Below are 23,540 nucleotides of genomic sequence, written 5' to 3'. Positions count from 1 at the left end.
AATCAATAATGCAGAAGCCAGGTCTCAGCGATGGAGCAGGTAGAGGCCCTGTGGCCAAACCTGCCTAGATCTGATCTTCATCAAACATGCTTTCCTTTTGAGATGCTGATTGACTGGTCAAATTATTATATCATAGAGAGTGATGGATATTGTGAAAATTATGATCTGCTGAATATCCCATTCAATATGGCAGCGCTCTTACCTGACTGTTATCAATTGTTATTCACTGTATGTCACTTTACTCAACTTTAGCTTCATGGAATGTTCGCTCATAATAACTGACACAACACTGGAGGGCTTCACAGTATCATCAATTTTCACAATTAATTGCTTTTCTTTTCAATGCCATTGACTTTAGGTGTTAACATTTCTAGGGTATGAGGAACAGGACCAATAGCAAATTGTTCTAATTAAATAATAATTATGCTGCAGCCACTTTAAGTGGATGATAAGGTTCTCTTTTTGACACAGTTGTATAATTGAAACTCTGGTTTTCTCAATTAGATTGTAGGTTTTATAATGTTTGCCACCTGTGTACATAATTGTTGGAAGTCAACAGTCTGATATGATCAGCTCTTTTTAATTTTGCCACATTTTTAAGTTTTGTCACAATTCACATCTTCATCCAACGTCCATACATATGCATTTTCCTCCTGTCCTACCTGTGATTTCATGTTGTCTCAGCTCATTGTACTTGTATGCTTGCTCCATGGGTTTAATAGCATTGTGATATATCTTCCGCAACCGCTGTAGTACACCTAGTGAGGAGATGGAATGGGGAACACACAAGATGTATATAAAGGACAAGAAAACACCAATAAACATTGGTGAGTCCACCAATAACACTGCCTTTCAGAGCATTATTCAATATATCCTCCAACGGACTGCACCCCACTGCTCTGTATAAATGTTCACTAACCCCCAAAAGTATAAAGCGAACCTACCAAAATTGCCTGGCATGCCCAAACTATTCCTCACATCCCTAGAATATTTCTCACCCCACACCTCCACTAATCAACCTCGTGGCTAAATGCAACGTAGGTGCCAATTTGCAAAACTAACCAGAACCAAACAACCGCTCCAGAAAAGCTGATGACTTAAAAGCAGCCTTGAATGTTAGAAATATACATAGAAAATAGAAGAAGTAGACCATTTGGCCCTTCGAGCCTGTTCTGCCGTTCATTATGATCATAGCTGATCCTGTTTCTATGAGAACCCCTCTCACTCTTCTAAACTCCAGTGAATATAATCCTAACCGACTTAGTTTCTCCTCATATGACAGTCCCACTATCCCAGGAATTGCCTGGTAAACCTTCGCTGGCTCCAGAAACTCCAGAAAGACCCTCTTCACTCTCGGAGTCCCACGCGCCCACACAAAGCTCAAAATGCTACTAGTCACCCTCCTGAAAAAGGCCCTGGGGATGAAGATGGGCAGACACTGAAACAGGAACAAGAACCTCAGGAGCACCGTCATTTTGATGGACTGCACCCTCCCCGCCAACGACAGTGGCAGCATATCCCATCTTTTGATTTCCTCCTCCATCTGCTCCACAAGCCTGGTGAAATTGAGTTGTGAAGAGTCCCCCAGCTCCTGGCCACCTGCACCCCCAGGGACCTGAAACTCTTCTCTGCCCTCTTAAACGGGAGCCTTCCAATTCCCTCCTCTTGGTCCCCGGGGTGCACCACAAACACCTCACTCTTGCCCAGATTCAGTTTATAGCCTGAAAAGGCCCCAAACTCAGCCAACAGCTCCATCACCCTCGGCATCCCTCCCACTGGGTCCGCCACATACAGTAACAGGTCATCTGCATACAACGGCACCCGATGTTCCTCCCCACCCCGCATCAAACCCCTCCACCTTCCTGACTCCCTCAACGCCATCGCCAAAGGTTCGATTGCCAGTGCAAACAACAAGGGGGACAGGGGGCACCCCTGCCTGGTACCTCGGTAGAGCCGGAAGTAATCCGACCTCCTCCCATTAGTAACTACACTCGCCATCGGGGCCTCATACAGTAGCCTCACCCACTTAATAAACCCTTCTCCAAATCCAAACCTCTCCAGCACCTCCCATAGGTACCCCCACTCCACTCTATCGAATGCCTTCTCCGCATCCAGCGCCACTACTATCTCCGCCTCCCCCTCAATCGCCGGCATCATAATGACATTTAGCAACCTCCGTACATTCGTGTTCAGCTGCCTTCCCTTAACAAAACCAGTCTGGTCCTCGTGTATCACCCCGGCACACAGTCCTCAATCCTGGTGGCCAGGATCTTTGCCAGCAACTTGGCGTCTACATTAAGGAGAGATATGGGCCTGTACGAACCACACTGCTGGGGGCCCTTATCCCTCTTTAGGATTAAGGAAATCAGCGCCCGCGACATTGTTGGGGGCAAAGCCCCCCCCCCCCCCCCCCTCCCGTGCCTCATTAAACGTCCGTACCAACAGGGGGCCCACCAGGTCCACATACTTTTTATAGAACTCCACCTGGAACCCGTCTGGCCCCGGCGCCTTCCCAGACTGCATCTGCCCAATCCCCTTAACCAGCTCCTCCAGCTCAATCGCCGCCCCCAGCCTTTCCACCTGCTCCTCCTGCACCTTCGAGAAAGATAGCCCGTCGAGAAAACTCTCCATTCCCTTCCTCTCCACCGGTGGCTCCGACTGGTACAGTTCCCCATAAAAATCCTTGCAGACCTCATTCACCTCTGCCCCCTTCCGCACCACATTCCCACTCTTATCTCTCACTCCAGCAATTTCCCTAGCCGCATCCCGCTTGCGGAGCTGATGCGCCAGCATCCTACTCGCCTTTTCACCATGTTCATACACCGCCCCCTGTGCCTTCCTCCACTGTGCCTCCGCCTTTCTAGTGGTTAACAAATCAAACCTAGCTTGTAGGCTACGCCTCTCCCCCAGCAATCCCTCCTCTGGTGCCTCCGCGTACCTCCTATCCACCTCCAGGAGCTCCCCCACCAGTCTCTCCCTCCTCTCCATCCTATCCCTGTGGGCCCGGATGGATATCAGCTCCCCCCGAATCACTGCCTTCAGGGCTTCCCAGACCATCCCCACCCGGACCTCTTCCGTATCGTTAACCTCGAGGTACCCCTCAATACTTCCCCGGACCCTCCTGCACACCTCCTCCTCCGCCAACAACCCCACATCCAGACACCACAACGGGCGCTGGTCCCGTACCTCCCCCATCTCCAAATCCATCCAATGCGGAGCGTGGTCGGAGATTGCAATGGCCGAATACTCGACCTCCTCCACCCTCGGAATCAATCCCCTGCTCACCACGAAAAAGTCTATTCTGGAATAAACCCTATAAACCCCCACCATGATCATTCCCCCCCCCCCCCCCCCCCCCCCCCCCCCCGCCTCCAGGTCCGGGATATGTCCCAGCATACGCCTCATAAAGCCCGCATCATCCCAATTTGGGGCATACACATTAACTAATACCACCTTCTCTCCCTGTAGCCTACCCCTCACTATAACAAACCTACCCCCCTTATCCGCCACCACCTCAGATGCCTCAAACACCCTCTTCCCCACCAGAATCGCCACTCCCCGGTTCTTCGCATCCAACCCGGAGTGGAAAACCTGCCCTACCCACCCTTTCCTCAGACGGACCTGGTCCGCCTCCTTCAGGTGGGTCTCCTGGAGCAACGCCACATCTGCATTCAGCCCCTTCAAATGAGCAAATACCCTAGCCCGCTTAACCGGCCCGTTCAGTCTCTCACATTCCAGGTGACCAACCGGATCAGAGGGCATCCCACCGCCCTACCCCGCCGACTGGCCATAGCCCGTCGACTGCCCGCACCAGGCCAGCACACCCCGCCCGACCCAGTCCCCACGGCGACAGCACCTCCCCTCTACCCCCCCGGCCCACACCGGCTCCTTCCTGACCCTACCAGCAGCAACCCGGAGCTGACTTCTGCTGACCCCGCCAAAACTCGACCCCTCCCGACGTGGGATCATCCCCCCTCCTGCCATTCCCCTTGGCACCGCTCCAGCGCGGAAAAACCAGTAGAGGCCCCGCCCCCACCGCCAGCTCCACCCCTCCAGCCCCGCAACGCCGGAAACCAGAGGAAAGCCCGTGCTTTCGCACTGCCCCACCCCACCCTACTGACGCAGCTCCCAAATACCAGCCCCATCCCATCCCCCAACCCCATATAGAATACAACAAACCCCCAACATCCCCCGCAAAATACAAACCTCAGACCATACCCCACCTCCCCCCCCCCATAAAACAGAGCAAAACCCACATAAAGAAAACATGTCAAAATTACAAAAGTACAGAAAACACAACAACAGCAAAAACCAGCAATATAACAATACAACCGACCCCGCAACCCCCAACCCCTAGTTAGAGTCCAGCTTCTCCTTCAGCACAAAGGCCCACACCTCCTCCAGGGACTCAAAATAGTAGTGCCGATCCAGATAAGTTACCCACAGGCGCGCAGACTGCAACATCCCAAACTTTACGTGCTTCTTATGAAGCACCTCCTTCGTCCGGTTAAACCCGGCCCGCCGCTTAGCCACCTCCGCACTCCAGTCCTGGTAGATCCGTACTACCGAATTCTCCCACTTGCTGCTCCTCACCTTCTTGGCCCAGCGCAGCACACACTCCCGATTCCTGAACCGATGGAACCTCACCAGCACCGCGCGGGGGGATTCATTCTCCTTGGGCCTCCTGGCCAGTACTCTGTGGGCTCCCTCCAGCTCCAGGGGCAGAGGGAACGACCCTGCCCCCACCATCGAATTCAACATGCTGGCCACATAGGTCGGCAGATCCGACCCCTCCAGACCCTCCGCAAGGCCCAAGATCCTTAAATTCTTCCGCCTCATGCGGAGATCCAGCTCCACAAAGCGGTCTTGCCACTTCTTATGGAGTGCCTCGTGCACCTCCACCTTACCCACGAGGATCACGGCCTCCTCCTCTCGTTCAGCGGCCTGTTGCTGCAACTCCTGGATGGCAGCACCCTGGGTCGTCTGGGTCTCCATCAGCTTGCTGGTTGTTTCTTTCAGTGAGCTCAGCAACTCAGCCTTCAGCCCCGCAAAACAGCGCAGGAGAGCAGCTTGCTGCTCCTGCGCCCACTTCCACCAGTCCTCGGGTGCTCCGCCGGCCACCATTTTGGATTCCTTCCCCCGTTTTTTCTGGGGAGCTGCTGCCGTTTTTCTCCTTGCTCCACTTCGATTTTTAGACATAAATTGCGGAGAATGTTTCTCCCAACACCTTCCCCCACCGGGAAACGTCAAAAAAGCACCATTTGGGGCTCTAAAAAGAGCCCAAAAGTCCGTTAAAATCGGGAGCTCCCAAATGTGCGGCTTAACACGTCATCACCGCAACCGGAAGTCCAGTAAGAACAAACCTGATGGCATCGAAACCAGATGGAAAATGTCAGTGTGGATGAATGACTCATTGGTACGATGCAACCTCGACATGGAAACGAGGGCCAAGCTCCTCAGTCGGTCCGCTTTGCACAGGCTGAATGGGTAGCCAAAAGTCATTGATCGACCGGACTGCCGATAGGCTACAGTAGGAAAAAGATTGAGACGTTGGGTGAATGTGAACTTGAACTAGGCGTGCACGACACAACGTGCATGTTACCGTTTCACATTGTGGACATGAAAATCGAGTCCATCATAAGAGCGGATGCATGTGAGGCCTTGAGCATTAGTTGAGCGGCTGTACGTTCCAGACAGCGGGTGGCCAGCCGAACGTTACAAATCCCAAACAGGTATGATAGTGCAGTCGTTCGCTGAGGAAACAGCAGACGCCCAGGCGGACAACAAACCAGATGAAGAGTCGGAAGATCCAAAGGACATTCCAGACTTTTGTTAACAGTCTTCAAGAAGGTGTATGTAGTCAGTAGCACGATACAGGAGCATATGAGCCCGTATTAATGCATCTACAAGATGTGAATGTTCAGAGCGTGAACAGCGATGAGCTTCACTCTGGAGTTTAAGTTTGAGCCTATTGATTATTTTACAAATGAAGTAATTACGAAAGTATACCAGCAACAATGGCGACCTGACAAGCTTAAATCTTCATTCTTTGTCGAACTAGAAATCACGGGTGCACAGGCTACCAGATCGACTGGAAGAAAGGAAAAAATGTCGCGCTGAAAACCATTAAAACGAAGCCGAAGCAGTTGGGTTGGAGTACTCGCAAAACAGTTATGAAAACTGTACCAAATGGCTCATTCTTCAATTTCTTCAGTTCTATTGAAGTTCCACAGCATGGAATGTTAAATAAAAGTTCTGCAGCACAACCTGCTGCTGACTTTGAAATTGGTTGCTTCCTGCATGAACACATAATTCCGTATGCAATGTTGTATTTTACAGGAAAAGTTTTTGCAGAGGATACTGACTCCGATGTTGAATACTACGATGACATATATGACGACTATGAAGATGATGCAGAAAGTAAAGACGTGAAAGGTGAGCCAGATGAAGACGACTATGAAATGTTGGTAAACCTGTTTCACGGGAGTAATAGCGAGCTCGATGAAGGAGCCTGAGAAGCGTTGCTCTGGTGGTTTGGCGGGAATGACGAGGTGGTCACAAGGGACGCCCAGACTGCGCAGGACACGAGAAGTGCGGAAGCTCTGAATGGCGCACTCCGAAATGAAAAGTGAGATTGCAGTAGCCGACACCTCAGAGGAACAAAATTCAAATAAATTAATAACGACATCTTGGAGAAACTGGCTCCAGAGGCACATGGTAAATCGTCTCAGGCCTCTGAAATGGTTCCGGTAGTCAACTCCCCAATGCTCGAGACTACTCCACAGGTAGATGAGTTAGAGGAGCTGATGGCTATATCGCTATGTAGCTCAACGGATCATACATACATACTAGTGCAAGACCAGGATGACCCATCGCCCGGATCATCAGGGCCAGAGAATGTTTGTATCGTAATCTCTAGTGATGAGGAGCCATCAATAGATGTTCCAACAAGTCAGGAAGGGACAGCACCCGATGTTATAGATGTGGCTTCCAGCCAGGCACCAGACTGCGCGGCTCTGCAACCTCCAGTTTAAGGCACAGAGTTGCTACTGATTACACAATCTCTCGGAAGCACACCAGCACGAGAAGTCCCAACTGAAGATCCGCACACTTCTGTGCACATGGTGCAGACCAGTAGTAAGACAGGGGCTGCCAAACCCAAACGCAAACAGAAGCACTCACAAAATGATCATCAAAGCAAAAAAGAGGAAGAGAAGGAGAGTGAGAGGTTGTACATCCCACTCTTGAAACCAAGGGAGAAGGTGGTGACCGACAAGCCACAGACAGAGAATATAGAACAATGCAGCAGCAGCAAAGAACGTCGTGTGAAGAAACGCAAAAGAAAAAAGCTGGTTACGCAGATGTGACCAACGAGGATAAATGCCTTCAAAAAGCATTGTGCCAAAAAGATACGAAGCAAGAGACCGGCACGCAAAGCAGTCTTCACAAAGGCTGGCAACAGCCCAAACGATCAGTAGGGTGATCCCATGAGGGAGGCACAATAAGCTGTGCACAAGGGACATACACCTAGCAGGCATATCATGTCTATGGACACACTAGTTAAATTTGTTTATGCATAAACTAAATGTGTAAAGTAAAGATATTAATCATGTTTGTATAGAATGATCAATATCTCCAAAGGGAAGGAAATGTGATGATGTGCCTGTGAATAATATTACATGTACTCAGCAATGCGACCTCCCACCAGCAGGTGGTGTCGGACATCAGTCATGTGACATATGGCTATCGACAGAAGATTGTAAGGTGTATGCCAGGACAGTCACACATAAGGGTAGTTCCAGTAGCGTCCATGTAACTCAATCAATAACTTGGTCTAAATAAAATTCTGATTGTTACCTTACCATGTGTACATCAATAAAACATTCTAGTTAAGTCACCAGCAGTTGTGTAGAATCATTGTAAAGACAGGATCACGGAACACAACAACCTGCAGGTTTTTTGAATTTACGCATTTGTGAAAGTTCCAGAAAATATTCTAATTTTTGCGCATCGAGCCAGAATCCTTCCCCTTCCTGGCAATTGACTTACCGGAGTAATCATCAGATGGGGTCTTCTCATTCAGCCGAAGAGTTTTATCAATGTGATATCGATCTCTGTAAGGTAACTGTAGCTGAGGCTGCTCTTCCGCCTCCGCCTCCACCTCATCTCCTTCATCTGCAGACAAAGGGAAAGGAAAACATCAGAAATAAACAGCATTTCAGGATTTCAAATGCTCTGAATCCCTACTCCAAACATTTGCTGGAACAACATTCACTATGTGTCAGCTTTGGATCAATAATAACATTCTCAACTCTTGTCCCACTTCAACCAGGCTCACACTCCTGGCACAGTACAGAGGGACTGCTGCACTATCCGAGGTGCCATCTTTCAGATGAGATTTTAAACTGAGGCCCTGTCTGCCCTGCCAAGTAGATGCAAAAGATCCCATGTCAGTAATTCAAAGAATAATAATAATCTTTATTGTCACAAGTAGGCTTGCATTAACACCGCAATTAAGTTATTGTGAAAAGCCCTTAGTCGCCACATTCCGACGTCTGTTCGGGTACACGGAGGAAGAATTCAGAAAGTCCAAATTGCCTAACAGCACGTCTTTCGGGACTTGTGGAAGGAAACCGGAGCACCCGGAGGAAACCCACAGAGACACAGGGAGAACGTGCAGACTCCACATAGACAGTGACCCAAGCCGGGAATCAAACCTGGTACCCTGGAGCTGTGATGCAATAGTGCTACCGATTGTGCTCCCGAGAAGGGCAGGTTAATTCTTCCAGTGCCCTGACCAATTTTAATCTTCAACTAACAATGTCAAAAACATTTCATCTGGTCATTCATCTCATTGCGGGTTGCAGAATTTTGGCGCATGGAAATTGGCTTCTAGGTTTTAGTGTATTATAACAGTGACTACTTAAAAAATATTTTACTGAAATGTTCTTGGACATCCGAAGGATGTGAAAGACATCATAAAAATCTAAGTTATTTCCTTTCTCTGCACAGTGAACGAACATGGTATTCAGGGTGCTGATTACATCTAACTAGATATCATAATACTGCAACATTGAATTTTATTCTAACTTCCTTCACTCCTGAAAGCACTGATTCATTGTAGGAGTCTTGTTTCATCAGTGTTAGCAATTACTGTAATCTGTTGACTGGCTGCTCCATACTCCAAGTCCCCGTAAATTAAAAAAAACAAAATCTGAAACTTTCCTTGAATTCAAAGCTCTAAAAAAACACTTGAGGGATGTGAAGTCAATATGATATTTCTCTATTTTTCTGAGGGCCCCTGCCACATAGCATAGATGCAGTAATAAGGCCCTTGGGCCTGCTTTGCCATCTTGTTAGTCATGGATGATTTATACTTCAATCCCATTTATCCGCCTTTAATCAAATATCCCTTTCTACCATTACCCAACAGAAATTAAATTTCAGTTGACCCTCAACATCCGCAACTTTTTGGGAGAGACAATTCCAAATTTTTACTGTCTTTTGTATGAGGAAATACTTCCCAATTTTACTCCTGAATTGTCTGTCTTGCATTTTAAGATTTTACCTCCTTGTTCATGGAATCCCTACATTGCGGAAGGAGGCCATTTGTCCCAATGACTCTGCACCAACCCTCTAGAGAGCACCCTACCTCGGAATAATCCCCTGTAACCCCACCTAACCACTGTGCCACCCTCTTCTTTGTCTGGTCCTTCCTGTTAGTTGAGCTTCCACTACTCAATTGCAACCATTTTGAAGGTTGAACTGAGGGAGGAGTGGAGCACAGCTGAGTCTCAGAGGTGACTCTTAAAAGGTCTCCTTGTTCAGCAACAAGGAATATTCTAGCCACTCTTTGAAGACCTTGCTGAGATTGTGAACTGAACGACAGCAAAACAGGGCTTCTTTGCTTAAAATTAGTTTGAAGAGAAAATCACTCCCTATAAGATTCACTACTCACCATCAAAGATGCCATTATTTCTGTTTGAGCCTATACAGTGAATGTTAATGGGCTGCTTTCCCATAGGAGATATCAATCCTCCACGCTATGCGATCCATACCACACCAAGCCCACTTTTTCCAGCTGGGGTCCATGGAGGGTGATCAAGAGTAACAGCAGCTGATTTTCCCCCACGCTAATGTCAGTTTGGCTCTGTTGGCAACATTCAATCATGGATTGAGTCTATAATCAAGGCTGAGGGAGTGCTCCATTTTCGATGGTGCTGTTTATTAGATGAAGCATAAACGCTTCACAGCTCCAGGGTCCCAGGTTCGGTTCCCGGCTGGGTCACTGTCTGTGCTGTTTTGAAGATGGTTGTTGCAGATGGGAGCCTTGTCCGACATTTTGGTCAGGCCAAATTGCTGCCGCAGTTGGTTCCAGGATTGGAGGGTGGCTGTCACCACTGGGCTGCTGGAGTGTTTTTTGTGTGGGGATGGGAGTGCTGCCGTGGCGAGGGCCCGGAGGGAGGTCCCCATGCAGGAGGCCTCCTCCGCACGCACCCACTCGGCCTCTGGCTCCTGGATCCATCCCCTTACTCGCTCGGCCTCACTTACTTTAATTTTAAGTGCTTAAGTAGAGTGCTCTTTCCTAAGGGCAGGTGCAGACTCGAAGTGTCAAATGGCCTCCTTCTGCACTGTTGATTCTATGATTTCCTGCACTGGGGCACAATTTTTTAAATACCGCCCCAGTTAGGTGGATTGGCCACGTTAAATTGCTCTTTAATTGGGGGGGAAAAAATTGGGTACTCTAAATTTATTTTTGAAAACGAGCCAAGCCGGGGCTCATGAAAACTCACCCACTCGCGCTCTCACATCATGTGACCACATTGAAAAACACTCTTAGCCTAGTATAGCAAGCAGAAGGCTGGATTAAAGTAGAAGCACGTTTCGTAGAATGACCTGGTCCCACAACGCCACAACCCACAACAGCATGGTTTAAATCAATAGTCCTTGACCAAGAGTGACACTGGTCTTTTGAGAGCTTTGACGCCCTAGATTCAATCAAATGTTTTAGACGTGTACCAATGCACAATGATAGACTACTGTATCATACTACAGTTAGTATACTCTCATAATGCACTGTTGCCTTAAGAACACTGAACAAGCCTTTGGCCTATGATGTCTTCCAATCTCCTAAGTGGTAGAAACGCTGACAAATAAGCAACATTATCCAATGTAAAATAATTAATCCACAATTAACTGAGTGAGAATCTGACAAAACAGTGATGTAGGACTGAGGGATGTCGTGGGTTAGTACCTTCTCCTTCCATTTCCGGACCCTCGTTTGAATCTGACCCATGAAAGGTGTGTTCCTACTTGCCTGCAGAAGCCGGATATGGAATCCACTCTCCCAGTCTCACCACAGTTCCTAGGGGTATAAAACTAACGTGACATTATTTTGGCACTCTCCTCCATGCAGCACAGATAATGTAATTAAACATATTTTGCTGGCATGGAATAGAAGATATTTTTGAAGATGCAATTATTTGAGCACAGTAAAGACAGACTTACTTGGCTGCAGTGTAAAGAGAGTTTTATTCTGTATCAAACCCATGCTTTGCCTGCCCTGGGTGTGTTTAATGGGGAAATGCAGAGGGAGCTTTGTGCAATATTTAACCTGTGCTATACCTGCCCTTGAATGTTTTTGGACAATGTAGAGAGAGCTTCATCTCATGTAAATTTTGGGGGCTTGCTTAATGCAGACACTGGCTGCACAAATACAGCTTCTTTCATTTGATTAACCCAAAATTCGGCCGATAAACTCTTAGTTGAATGAGCACAGCTAATTTCCTCGGTTCTTAGAATAATTCTGGATGGCTCTAAACTTTTAAGTATTATTTGAGAGTAAGACATCACACTGATAGTAGAGGGGCATTTCCCAAAACAAATTTCTGCACACAAGTATTAAGGGTAAAGGAGGTGAAACCACACAGAAACCATGAAGTCATGCATCTTGGGAAGTATATGTGAAGTTATGAATGAATTACTCTCGGCATTCATAGTGAAATTAGTAGCATCACAAGCAGAATATCCCCAAACGTTACTCCACTCCATTAGTCAGTCTCACTCGTACAACTGATGTGTTAAATAAAGTTGATGTGGGAAGCCAAAAGAATAAAATCAAATTCCACAGCTGAATATGTCAGTGCCTTGTTAAGATGATGATGAGTCCTCATTGACTCACCGTCTCTCTTCTGCCCCTTCATTTCTAGAGATAGCCTTGTGTTATTACTGGCGCTGATAGGCATACTTCCTTCAGAATCAGCAGCTTCTTCCTTTCCTGCATTCTCAGATCCTAGGAAGGAAGCAGCTTTATCAATAATGACGCCTAGATCAATAATCCCCTCCTCAGCAACGTTGACTCCTTCTTCAGTTTTTTGATCTGATACTTGCACTGTCTTTGCAAATGCTTCTTTATTATCTCCATCTTCCTCAGATCCATTGGTATTGTCACTTATTGCAATCTCTAGAGTTTTCTGACTTAAAGAATCTTCAGATTTCAGCATATTTTCCTCTGCTCCACCTTCATCTGACGTATTGTCAGTTCCCTCATCATTTTGCTCCTGCCTCTCATATTTGTCTTTTCTCGTACTAACTTCTTGTTCAAAATCTGCTGCGTCAGTATTTTCGTCCTGATTATCCAATGCTTCCTCTTCCAGGTCCTTTGTTTTGTCTTGTTGGCTTGAAGTCTCTTCTTCGGTTTCCTCTGACGAACCTTCCTTTAGATCCGACTCGCCATCAGAATCACCTGGCTCAGGCCAATGCTGACTTCTGCTGTTGCTGTTTAGCTCGGATTCTTCTTCAGAGTCTGTGGCATATTCAGGGGCTCCATTTTGTGTTGCCTCTCTTAGTTCTGTTTCTTCATCCTCATAGGATTCATTGATGCCATTTTCTGCAGTTTCATTTGATTCACTTTCCACATTTGGTTCAACTTCTGTGCTGTTGGGATCCAGCTTTTGAGAAACGCCATTCTCCTTATCAGCAAGAATACTAGCTGCGTCCTCTGTAGTGTCAGACACTTGGTTTTCATTACTTTCATCATTTACAATCAACTCCTCAGTGTCATTTTTGGAGTTGGCTTCATTGCTTTGGCATTCTTGATCTTCTGAACCTCTTTTAACCATATTACTGTGTACAGTAGCACATCTCGAACATGTTGCTGCACAGCTATCAATTAGTGACTGACCTTTTTCTTCTTCCTCATTGGAATCCATTGGGGAACTGTGAGATCCCAAGTCTGAACTACCATCAGATGAGTCTGCGTGCAGTGGGGGACTGGCCTTCTCTGCTTGCTGCTTACCATTCTTAACCTTCTCATCATTCACATCGATGCCCGGGTCTGCAGCTAAGGCTCGGTTCCCTGTAAGAATGATAACATCTTCACTGTTCAGTTTGGTGAGGTCTTGAGCCTGGCTCTAAATCACCAGAACATTATCAGTCAGTTTGAAGCCAATTTCAGTCGTGATGTGTTTATGGTCAATATAATTCAGAGAGAAAATATATGTTCAAGACAATGCTGTTACTGGCCCAGAAAAGTATCAAGAGCAGGTGTTATTAATTCTAGGGAGGGGACAGATGGAACGGTATAGGCCTGTGACATCCAATGGTGAATCATTAATTATGTGGACACTCCATAAACAAAGTAATACATTTGTGTGACCCTTACTAATCTGGATTTGATTATGATTTTCCAGTAACAGAGGATTTGTTATCAGTCAGAGGCAGGGTAATTGAACTATGATCAGTCCCTCAAATGAAGCTATTATATCATGGAACGCCATAGATTGCTGTGAATTATAACATAACTGCACATTTCCAATCCTTCCTGGACAATGAAAATCAAACTTAAGTTCAGGGACTTTCTGATGTCAGTCCTTACAAGCATTGGAAAACAGTTATGGGAGCTGTCTCTAGTTCATTTAGCGAATACTCAGTGTGTAAATGTGCCACGCAGACAGTTTCTCAGCCAAGATGACAGTAGGTGTACTATAATTGGGCTATGCTGTTGTTCCTAGCCATTGGCCAGCTTCTGGCTTCCACTATTTGAAAAAAAATATGGAGAGAATGGCACTGAGAATTCAGCAACGCCACAGGTCAGATCAGTTGAAACTTTTGCCTGATGATAAGAGCTGATTGAGGGAAATACTGCTGTGAAGTTAACCCTGTGTGAATATCTCCATGTTGTGCAATTACAATGGTCAGCACTGTAATGTTATGGGTGTGTATATAAATACATACCACACATACTTGCGGCATTCAACATGGGAAGTCAAAACCTAATTTAGTCCTCATGTGAAGGGAAAGTCAAATGTTAGAGATAATTCTCTTTTTAAGAATATTTTTATTACAGAAAAGGGTTTTTCAATATTTCAAAATAACACTACAATATTCAGCAAGTAAATACAGATACAGTACAAAAATAACACATTTCAACCACTATCAACTAACCTACTAACCCCAACCCTTCTCCCTATAACTGAAAACAAAGAAAACCCCCACTAATACCTTATAATCCCCCTCCCCATCTAAAAGCCGATGGTGACTAACTCTCTGAAAAAGGAAATGAATGGCTATCATCTCGAGTTGAACCCATCTACCGACCCTCTCATGGTGCACTTGACCTTTTCAAGCTATAGGAAATCCATTAGATCACCCAGCCATGTCGAGGCGATGGTGGAGTGGGAGAACTCTAGCCCAGCAGAAGTCGCCTCCGGGCTATCAACGAGTCGAAAACTAGGACATCCACCTTCGACCCCGTCTGCAGCCTGGTAAGTCTGACACCCTGAAAGTAGCCACCAGCGGACAAGGCTCCAGTTTGACACCAAGAATTCCTGACATGGTATTAAAGGAGGAGATCCAAAAGCCGACAAGTTTCGGACAGGACCAGAACATATCATACCCTGGACCCCGAGAACACCGAATGCACCCGTCTTCTACCCCAGAAAAGAAACCACTCAACGTAGTCCTAATCAGATGCTCCCTGTGTGCCATCTGAAACTGAATCAAGCTGACCCTAGCACAAGAGGAGGTCAAATTGACCGTGTGTAGAGCCTCACTCCACACCCCTGCCTCAAAACCTGGCTCGGCTCCCCCTCCCACTTCCTCCTCGCCTCCTCCAGCGGAGCCTGCTCAGCAGACAGGATCTGACTGTAGATATCTGAAATCTTACACTCACCCAGTTCAGCCAAAGATAGAATCCTATTCATGAGAGAGGATGAAGGTGCTAACAGAAACAACAAGATCTCCTTACGTAGGAAATCACGTACCTGTACTAAACGTTTTTTTTTAATTAGTCCGCAGGAGCTGGAATTTATGCAACAAACCTACCCTCCACAAATATATCCCTAAACCTCTCCAGCCCCTCTCTCCCAGGACCCAAACCACAAGTCCAAATCCGCTAGCACAAAGCAGTGATTCCTACAGATAGGAGCTAATAACGACATGGAGCGGAGCCTAAAATGCTACTTTAACTGTCTGCAAGCCCTCAGCATTGCCACCACCCACCGGGATGGAGGTAAATTTTGCAAGGAGAAAACGGAAGCAAGAAGGCCCACAAACTAGAACCATGACAATCTGCCCCCATGTAGAAATCTGATCCTTAAACCACCCAGCACTTTTTCAATATTGGTGCCCAACAATAGAATAACAAATTAGGTACGGCTAAGCCCCCCCACTGTCTCTCTCTCTCTGCAGGAACACCCGATGAATCCTCGGGTCTTACCCGCCCAAATGAAAGAAATAGTCAACTTATCGATTCTCGGGCAGCACTGAGGCCTCGCAGTGCCGAGGTCCCAGGTTCGATCCCTGCTCTGGGTCACTGTCCGTGTGGAGTTTGCACATTCTCTCTGTGTTTGCGTGGGTTTCGCCTCCACAACCCAAAAATGTGCAGGCTAGGTGGATTGGCCACGCTAAAGTGCCCCTTAATTGGAGAAAAATGAATTGGGTACTCTAAATTTTTTTTTTAACTTATTGATTCTCGCAAAATATTATTTGGGAAGAAAGATAGAGAGACATTGGAAAAGAAACAAAAATATTGGAAGGATGCTCATCTTAACTGTCTGTACCCTGCCTAACAAGGACAGGAGGAGGTTAGCCCCACTTCTGAAAATCAGCTCCCCACTCACCAACTTGGCATAATTCAATTTACAAAGTGAGCACCAGTCATGGGGCACCCATATTCCCAGATAGCAAAAGCTAGATCTGACAAGGTGAAAAGGCAACAACCCCAGATCAACTCACCCCACTCCCCCTCCCCGGGAGGCTCACCAGAAAATAGTCCACTTCCAGAAAACTCAACTCATCCAAAAATTGCATCATGAGCAACGTCTCCTCTAGGGGCTTTGATATGTACAGCCTTTGATAAAACTCTTCAAACATTGCATTAACTTGCATTGGGGCAGAGTCCCACACCTGGACAATCTCCCTGGAGGCCGCCTCAGCTAATATACTAAAAAACGACTAGCATTCTCCCCATATTCATAAAAGGTCCTCGAGCATCGCAGCTGGCTCACCGCCTTACCCTGTTGAGGGTAGCTCAAATTCAGTCTGCAATTTCTTCCTAGATGCTCGCAACTCTGGTGTAGGGGCAATCAAACACTGGCAGTCCACTGCAAGGATAGAGTCTACAGTCTTCTTATAAGTTTGTAAGATATAGGAGCAGAATTAGGCCATTTGGCACATCGAGTCTGCTCCACCATTCAATCATGACTGATCTCATCCTGGCTTTGACTCCACTGTACTGCCCGTTCTCCATAACCCTTCAACCCATTACCAATTAAAAATCTGTCAAATTCCTCCTTAAATTTGCTCACTGTTCCAGCATCCACCATATTCTTCCGTTCCACCCTCCCAGATCTATCTGTGTGTGACTTAAAAGGAAGTACTTCTCCCCTAATTACCCACCTTAAGGGCCTCCTATAATGTAGAAGGGGAGATAGAGTCACGCTTGTTGAACATAATGTACTCGCGAATGGTGGAGGATATGTGCTCACAGAAACAATTACCTGCCAACAGCTCATGTCCAGTATCCATGTGGTGAAAGGGAGCCAGCTCAAACACTAAATCCACAAAATGTGGAGCATGGTCTGAGATGACAATTACCAAGTATCTCGCCGCCTTCACTCCAGAAAGAAGAGATCTTCCTACCTCAAGAAAGTCTATTTGAGAATAGATCTGATGTACATGGGAGAAGAACAAAAACCCTTATCCGTTGGATGTAAAAACCACCACAGGTCTGTCCCCCCGCCCCCGCAATCTGCTCAATAAAAGTTGTCAATGTTGTTGCCACCCCGGAAGGAATCAAATACTTTTTTAATATAAATATATTTATTGTATTTTCATAAACTAACACTAACCATATTAGGAATGATGTGGAGATGCCGGCGTTGGACTGGGGTGGGCACAGTAAGAAGTCTTACAACACCAGGTTAAAGTCCAACAGGTTTGTTTCAAACACGAGCTTACGGAGCACAGCTCCTTCATCAGATGAATATTAGGAATCAAAGATTTAGGCATAGATCCGTCCAGTCTAGGATTTAGAACACAATAAAAGTCTCCCTCCAAGATTAGCTGATGTGAATCAAAATCAGGAATAAAGGCCAGTTTTAATAAAGGGATCAGGGGTTATGGGGAGAAGGCAGGAGAATGGGATGATAAACATATCAGCCATGATTGAATGGCGGAGCAGACGCGATGGGCCAAATGGCCTAATTCTGCTCCTGTGTCTTATGGTTTTATCGTAATTTATTAAGGTAAACTATATCATCCCAATTCGGAGCACACACATTGAAGAGAACCACCAAGGTGTCTGCCAAACACCCACTGATAATCACGTGTCTCCCATTCAGATCTTAACAGTCGAGAAATAAACCCTTTTATTTATTAACACTGTGGTCCCCGGGCCCTACCATCAAATCCCAAGTGGAATACCTGTCCCACCCAACCCTTTCGTAGCTGTGTCTGGTCTACTAACTCGCAAATGGCTCTCCTGCAAAAACAGCACATCAGCATTCAAACTCTTCAGATGAGCGTATATCCTCTACCTCTTCACGGTCATTGAATCCCCTCACATTCCAAGTGACCAGCCGAATTGGGACGCCCTCCCAAAAGAGGGAGTCCCACAGCTACTTAAAATATACAAGCATTGAGCCCACCCAAGATGGCCGCCAAACCCCCCCATCAAGACAGAACAAAAGAACAAGCTGTAGTCACCATCAATAAACCCTCCTCCTCACCTCACTCCCTGCCTCTCATTAACATCACACACAAAAGCCCAAACAAACAGTCAAAAAGCGAACAACAACCCCAAACCCCTACCTCATCTATCCCTAACACAAAACCAAATCCTGAAGCTCATTATCTAAATCCTGTAGTAAGATAATGAGCTGCGGGGTGGCAAGGTGGCGTAGTGGTTAGCACTGCTGCCTCACAACGCCGAGGACTGGGGTTTGAATCCCGCCCCAGGTCACTGGCCGTGTGGAGTTTGTACATTCTCCCCATGTCTGCATGGGTCTCACCCCGACAATCCCAAAATGGGCAGGGTAGGTGGATTGGCCACGCTATATTGCCCCTTAATTGGAAAAAAAAGAATTGTTACTCTTCAATTTTTTAAAAAAGATAATGAGCTGCAGTTACCCTCACCGCATCACTCCTGTTAGCAAACTGCTATAGCTAGTAGGGCAATAGGACATATAAAAATAAATAACCATAAAAACCAGTCACCCGTCCACATCCAACGTTAATGAAACACCCATCCTACTATTCTTTGTATACAAGAACAATAAAATACAAACTGGGATAATAAACCCCAAAAAATCCCCAAAACTACAAGCCCTCTCCAATAACATCCAGACCACATACATAATACAAACCACAATTAACCAATCATCAGCCCATGCTTCCTCACAAAAGCATCGCATTGTACACTGTAGCTTTGGCAGAAGAGAAATGGCTAAAAGCGGTTACTAACGCTACTTCTGGATTTCCACTAAAATTAGGGAGCAAATCCCAAATTGGGTTTTTAATTGGTTATGGAGTGAAACTGGCCTTGATTAGGGGCATGAAATGCACTCATGGTGAATTGGCAGACCAATATACAGCACACCAGAGTTACTTTTTAATTTTTTTTTAGAGTACCCAATTATTTTTTTCTCCAATTAAGGGATAATTTATTTTTTTAAATTATATTCCTCAATAGGGGCTGGTTTAGCACACTGGGCTAAATCACTGGCTTTTAAAGCAGACCAAGGCAGGCCAGCAGCACGGTTCGATTCCCGTACCAGCCTCCCCGAACAGGCGCCGGAATGTGGCGACTAGGGGCTTTTCACAGTAACTTCATTGAAGCCTACTCATGACAATAAGCGATTTTCATTTCATTTCATAGCAAGAACATCCTTCCTCAGATAAGTAGACCTAAACTGCACACAATACACCAGATATGGGGCGAAATTCTCCGACCCCCAGTAGGGTCGGAGAATCGCCTGGGGGCGCCTAAAATCACGCCCCCGCCGTGGCAGAGATTCTCTGCCACCCGGGAAGTGGCGGCGGCGGAATCTCGCCACTCCGATCGGAGAGGCCCCTGCGGTGATTCTCCGGCCCGGATGGGCCGAAGTCCCGCCGCTGGGAGGCCTCTCCCGCCGCCGAGGTTTAAACCACCTCTGGAACGGCGGGCTCAGCGGCGCGAGCAGGCCCCCGGGGGGTGCCCCCCCGGTGGCCTGGCCCGCGATCGGGGCCCCCAGCTCAGACTCCGGGCTAGTGCCCTGGCTGCACTATTTTCTTCCGAAACGGAAGAGAACCCTACATCGCGCATGCGTCGGCAGTGACGTCAGCGGCCAGCTGCCGCTGACATCACTGCCGGCGCATGCGCCGACTGGCGAAAGCCTTTCGGCCAGCCCCGCTGCCGGGGGCGCCGGTTTTTTGCGCCGGTTTTTTGCGCCGGTCTTCTGGTGGCAACCGCTCCGGCGCGGAGCTGGCCCCCGAAGGTGGGGAGAATTCCCCACCTTTGGGGAGGCGCGACTCCTGAGTGGTTGGCGCCACTCCCCTACTCCGGGACCCTCCGTCACGCCGGGTAGGGGAGAATGCCGCCCCTGGTCTCACCAAGGCCCTATATAATTGTATCAAGATATCCCTGCTCCTGTACTCAAATCCTCTCATTATGAAGGGCAACATACAATTCGCCTTCTTTACACTTGCTGTATCTGCATGCTTACTTTCAGCGACTGGGGTACAAGGGCACCCAGGTCTTGTTGCATATTTCCCTCACTAAATTTATAGCCATTCTAATAATCTGCCTTCACTCCCAGAAATCTGGGCCAGGATTCTCCCCCAACCGTCGGGTGAACCACTCCGGCGTCGGGCAGCCCGGAAGGTGCAGAATCCTCCGCACTTCCGGGGTCTAGGCTAGCGCTGGAGTGGTTAGCGCCGCGCCGAAGGGCCTCCGCCGGCCGGTGCGCGTTGGCGCATGCGCAGAACCGCTGCCGTGATCCCTGCACAGGGGTTTTCTTCTCCGAGCCGGCCATGGCGGAGCCTTACAGAGGCCGGCGCGGAGGGAAAGAGTGCGCCCACAGCACAGGCCCGCCCACAGATCGGTGGGCCCCGATCGCGGACCAGGCCACCATGGGGCCCCCGGGCCAGATCCCCCCACCCCCCCCCCCCCCCCCCCGCCCCCTCCCCGAGGACTCCTCAGGCCGCCCACAGAGCCAGGTCCCGCCGGTATGGACCTGGTGTATGTCAAACCGGCAGGACCGGCCGGAAACGGGCGGCCGCTCAGCCCATCGGGGCCCGGAGAATCGCCCGGGGGGGGGGGGGGGGGGCACTGCCAATGGTCCAACCGGCGCAACATGATCCCTGTCCCTGCCAAAAAAACGGCGGTGGAGAATTCGGCAGCCGGCGGCGGGGCGGGATTCACGCCGCCCCCCGGAAGGTCGGAGAATCCCACCCCTGTTATTTAGTATATAAAAAATGCAAACCCTTGTTTAGATTCCCGCCTGTAAGTGTCTCCCAGGTAGCTGCTATTCTATCTGTCAACCTCCACCACACCACTTACCCACCCCACCTCCCCTTACTAAAATTCCTGTTAGATTTGAGCTTGTAACTCACACCAGGGTAGCTGTTACTTTGTATATAAACACACTGAACATTAAATCCAGTCTGTGACTCACTCCAGGGTATCCGTTATTCTATATTTAGACCGCATGAACCTCTTAATTAGTTTCGCTCCTGGATATCTCTTATTCTATATATAAACCACCCGAACCCCTCTAGTTGAGGATTCTATATATAAACAGACCTTTACAGAGTATGGGTTTATATGTTGGCATTGCTGTCGCAATGCACTGACCTCGCTGTCTATTTGAAGAACCACAAAGGCGATGTTGGAAATCCGTGAACATTCTAGCAGAGGAATGCAGATGAGGTAGGTTCAGATAGATTAGCTGTCGAAATGACATGTTTAGAGGATGTCCCTTGCTCTTTTACTGGAGCTGTTAATCTGGTTTTTCACCAAAAGGACTTTTTTTTTGTAAAGGGGTGATTCAAAGCAGTGAACATCCTGCTGCTCTAAGCTTTTGTCATTATTCCTACATTCAGAGCAGGGTTAAGGCAGATGGACAGAGGTGGGAAAGACACCCTCTGCCTTGGCAGACACAATACAGTTGGTGAAAATGAATGTTTTGCCGGGGTTCCTTTTTCTGTTCCAGTGTGTGAGTTTTTTATGCCAAAATCCTTTTTGGGAGTTAGAGAAATTGATTTTGTCTTTTATTTGGGCGGGTAAAGTGGCTAGGATTCGGAAGATGGTCCTCCAGAGGGTCCGGCAGTCAGAGGGCTTGGCGTTGCCGAACATGATACATTATTATTAGGCAGCGAATGCGGAGAAGGTGCTGGGATGGTGTGGGGTTCAGAGGCTGTATGAGTGCGGCATTGTAGGCAGTCTAGATAATAGCATAAAATTGCAAGGAGATATTGACAGACTAGGTGAATGGGCAAAATTGTGGCAGATGGAATTCAATGGAAGCAAGTGTAAGGTTTTCCATTTTGGACCTAAAAAGGATAGAGCAAGGTACTTTCTAAATGGGAAGAGGTTAAGTACAATGGATGTCCAAAGAGACTTGGAGGTTCAGGTGCATAGAATTTTAAAATGCCAGGAACAAGTGCAAAAAATAATCAAAAACTAATGGAATGCTAGCCTTTATATCTAGAGGACTGGAGTATAAAGACACAGGGGTTATGCTGCAGCTATACAAAACCCTGGTTAGACCCCATTTGGAGTACTGTGAGCAATTCTGGGCACCACACCTTAGGAAGGATATATTGGCCTTGGAAGGAGTGCAGCGTAGGTTTACTAAAATGATACCTGGACTCCAGGGGTTAAGTTATGAGAAGAGATTACACAAATAGGCCTGTTTTTGCTAGAATTTAGGAGGTTATGGGTTGATCTGATCGACGTATATTAACAAGATCGCAAGATATTAACAGGAAAAGATAGGATGGATAAAGATAAACTATTTCCACTGGTTGGAGATCCTAAAACTAGGGGGCTTCGTCTAAAAATTAGGGCCAGACTGTTCAGGAGAGATGTTAGGAAGTATTTCTTCTCTCAAAGGGTGGAACTGTCTTCCACAAAAAGCAGTTGAAGCTAGAACAGCTGTTAATTTTAAATATAAGACAGATAGATTTTTGTTAAGCAAAGAGATTAAGGGATATGGGCCAAAGGCAGGTATATGGAGATAGGCCACAGATCAGCCATGATCTCATTGAATGGCAGGACAGGATCGAGGGGTTAAATGGCCTACCCCTATTCCTATGTTTCTTGTGTGATGGTTGGTGCTGGGCTAGGCCAGTCAGGGTGATGTGGCTGTTATCCTATTGCGGGTTTGACCATAGTCTGCACATGCTGTTATTGTTGCCGGTCCTCTCTCCCTCTCCTCTCTTCATAATTATGGTTCTGTCCTGGGACTGTTTTTGAGGTTTACTTGCATGAGGCTAATTCCCCAATGATCTGGGGATTTGTGTCTTTTCTTTTATTGCAAGGGTGAGTGTGACAAATTTGTTCCTGGCTCCTACATGAGTGAGGTGGTCTGGAATCCAGAAAGAGAAGGCTGTGTTGGGTCATTGGTACCGTTGGCGCTGCAGGCGTTGAGGGGGGTGTACATAGGTGCCCGCCCGAGTATGGTGCAGGATGTTTAATATTTAGATTGTCACAAGTAGGCTTCAATGAAGTTACTGTGAAAAGCTCCTGGTCGCCACATTCCAGCGCCTGTTCGGGGGGTGGGGGGGGGATGCGGTACGGGAATTGAACCCGCGCTGCTGCCTTATTCTGCATTACAAGCGAGCTGTTTAGCCTACTGTGCTAAATCCTGATTTCCTGTGATGATTGCATGGCTGTGTGGCATGGGAGAGTGTGTGCCATTTTGTCAGGTTGTCATGTTTTTCAGATCCTATCCTGTTTCTCCCTTAGTCTCTGGTGGGGTGCTATGGGTAGTTAGTTCTGTTCAATGATTGTATTCAGCCAGTTGTGATGTTGTTATCCTGTTCTTTGCTGTGCTCTT

General features: G+C 47.4%; 1 protein-coding gene across 2 annotated transcripts in view; it reads right to left on the bottom strand.

Moving 5' to 3' along the window:
* Positions 1-23,540, bottom strand: part of srl (sarcalumenin) — a 110,991-nt gene that overhangs the window by 24,872 nt on the left and 62,579 nt on the right. For both annotated transcript variants that reach the window (XM_038820153.1, XM_038820154.1), the window contains exons 2-4: positions 12,182-13,357; positions 8,050-8,175; positions 663-758 (exon numbers count right to left, since the gene is read on the bottom strand). In XM_038820153.1, the coding sequence (XP_038676081.1) occupies positions 663-758; positions 8,050-8,175; positions 12,182-13,357 (1,398 nt within the window). The remainder of the gene's footprint in view (positions 1-662; positions 759-8,049; positions 8,176-12,181; positions 13,358-23,540) is intronic.

This window comes from Scyliorhinus canicula, chromosome 15, assembly GCF_902713615.1.
Source record: "Scyliorhinus canicula chromosome 15, sScyCan1.1, whole genome shotgun sequence".
Classification (NCBI taxonomy): Eukaryota; Metazoa; Chordata; class Chondrichthyes; order Carcharhiniformes; family Scyliorhinidae; genus Scyliorhinus; species Scyliorhinus canicula.
Note: the sequence above shows the minus strand (reverse complement) of the source record. Positions and strands in the feature narration are given on the sequence as shown.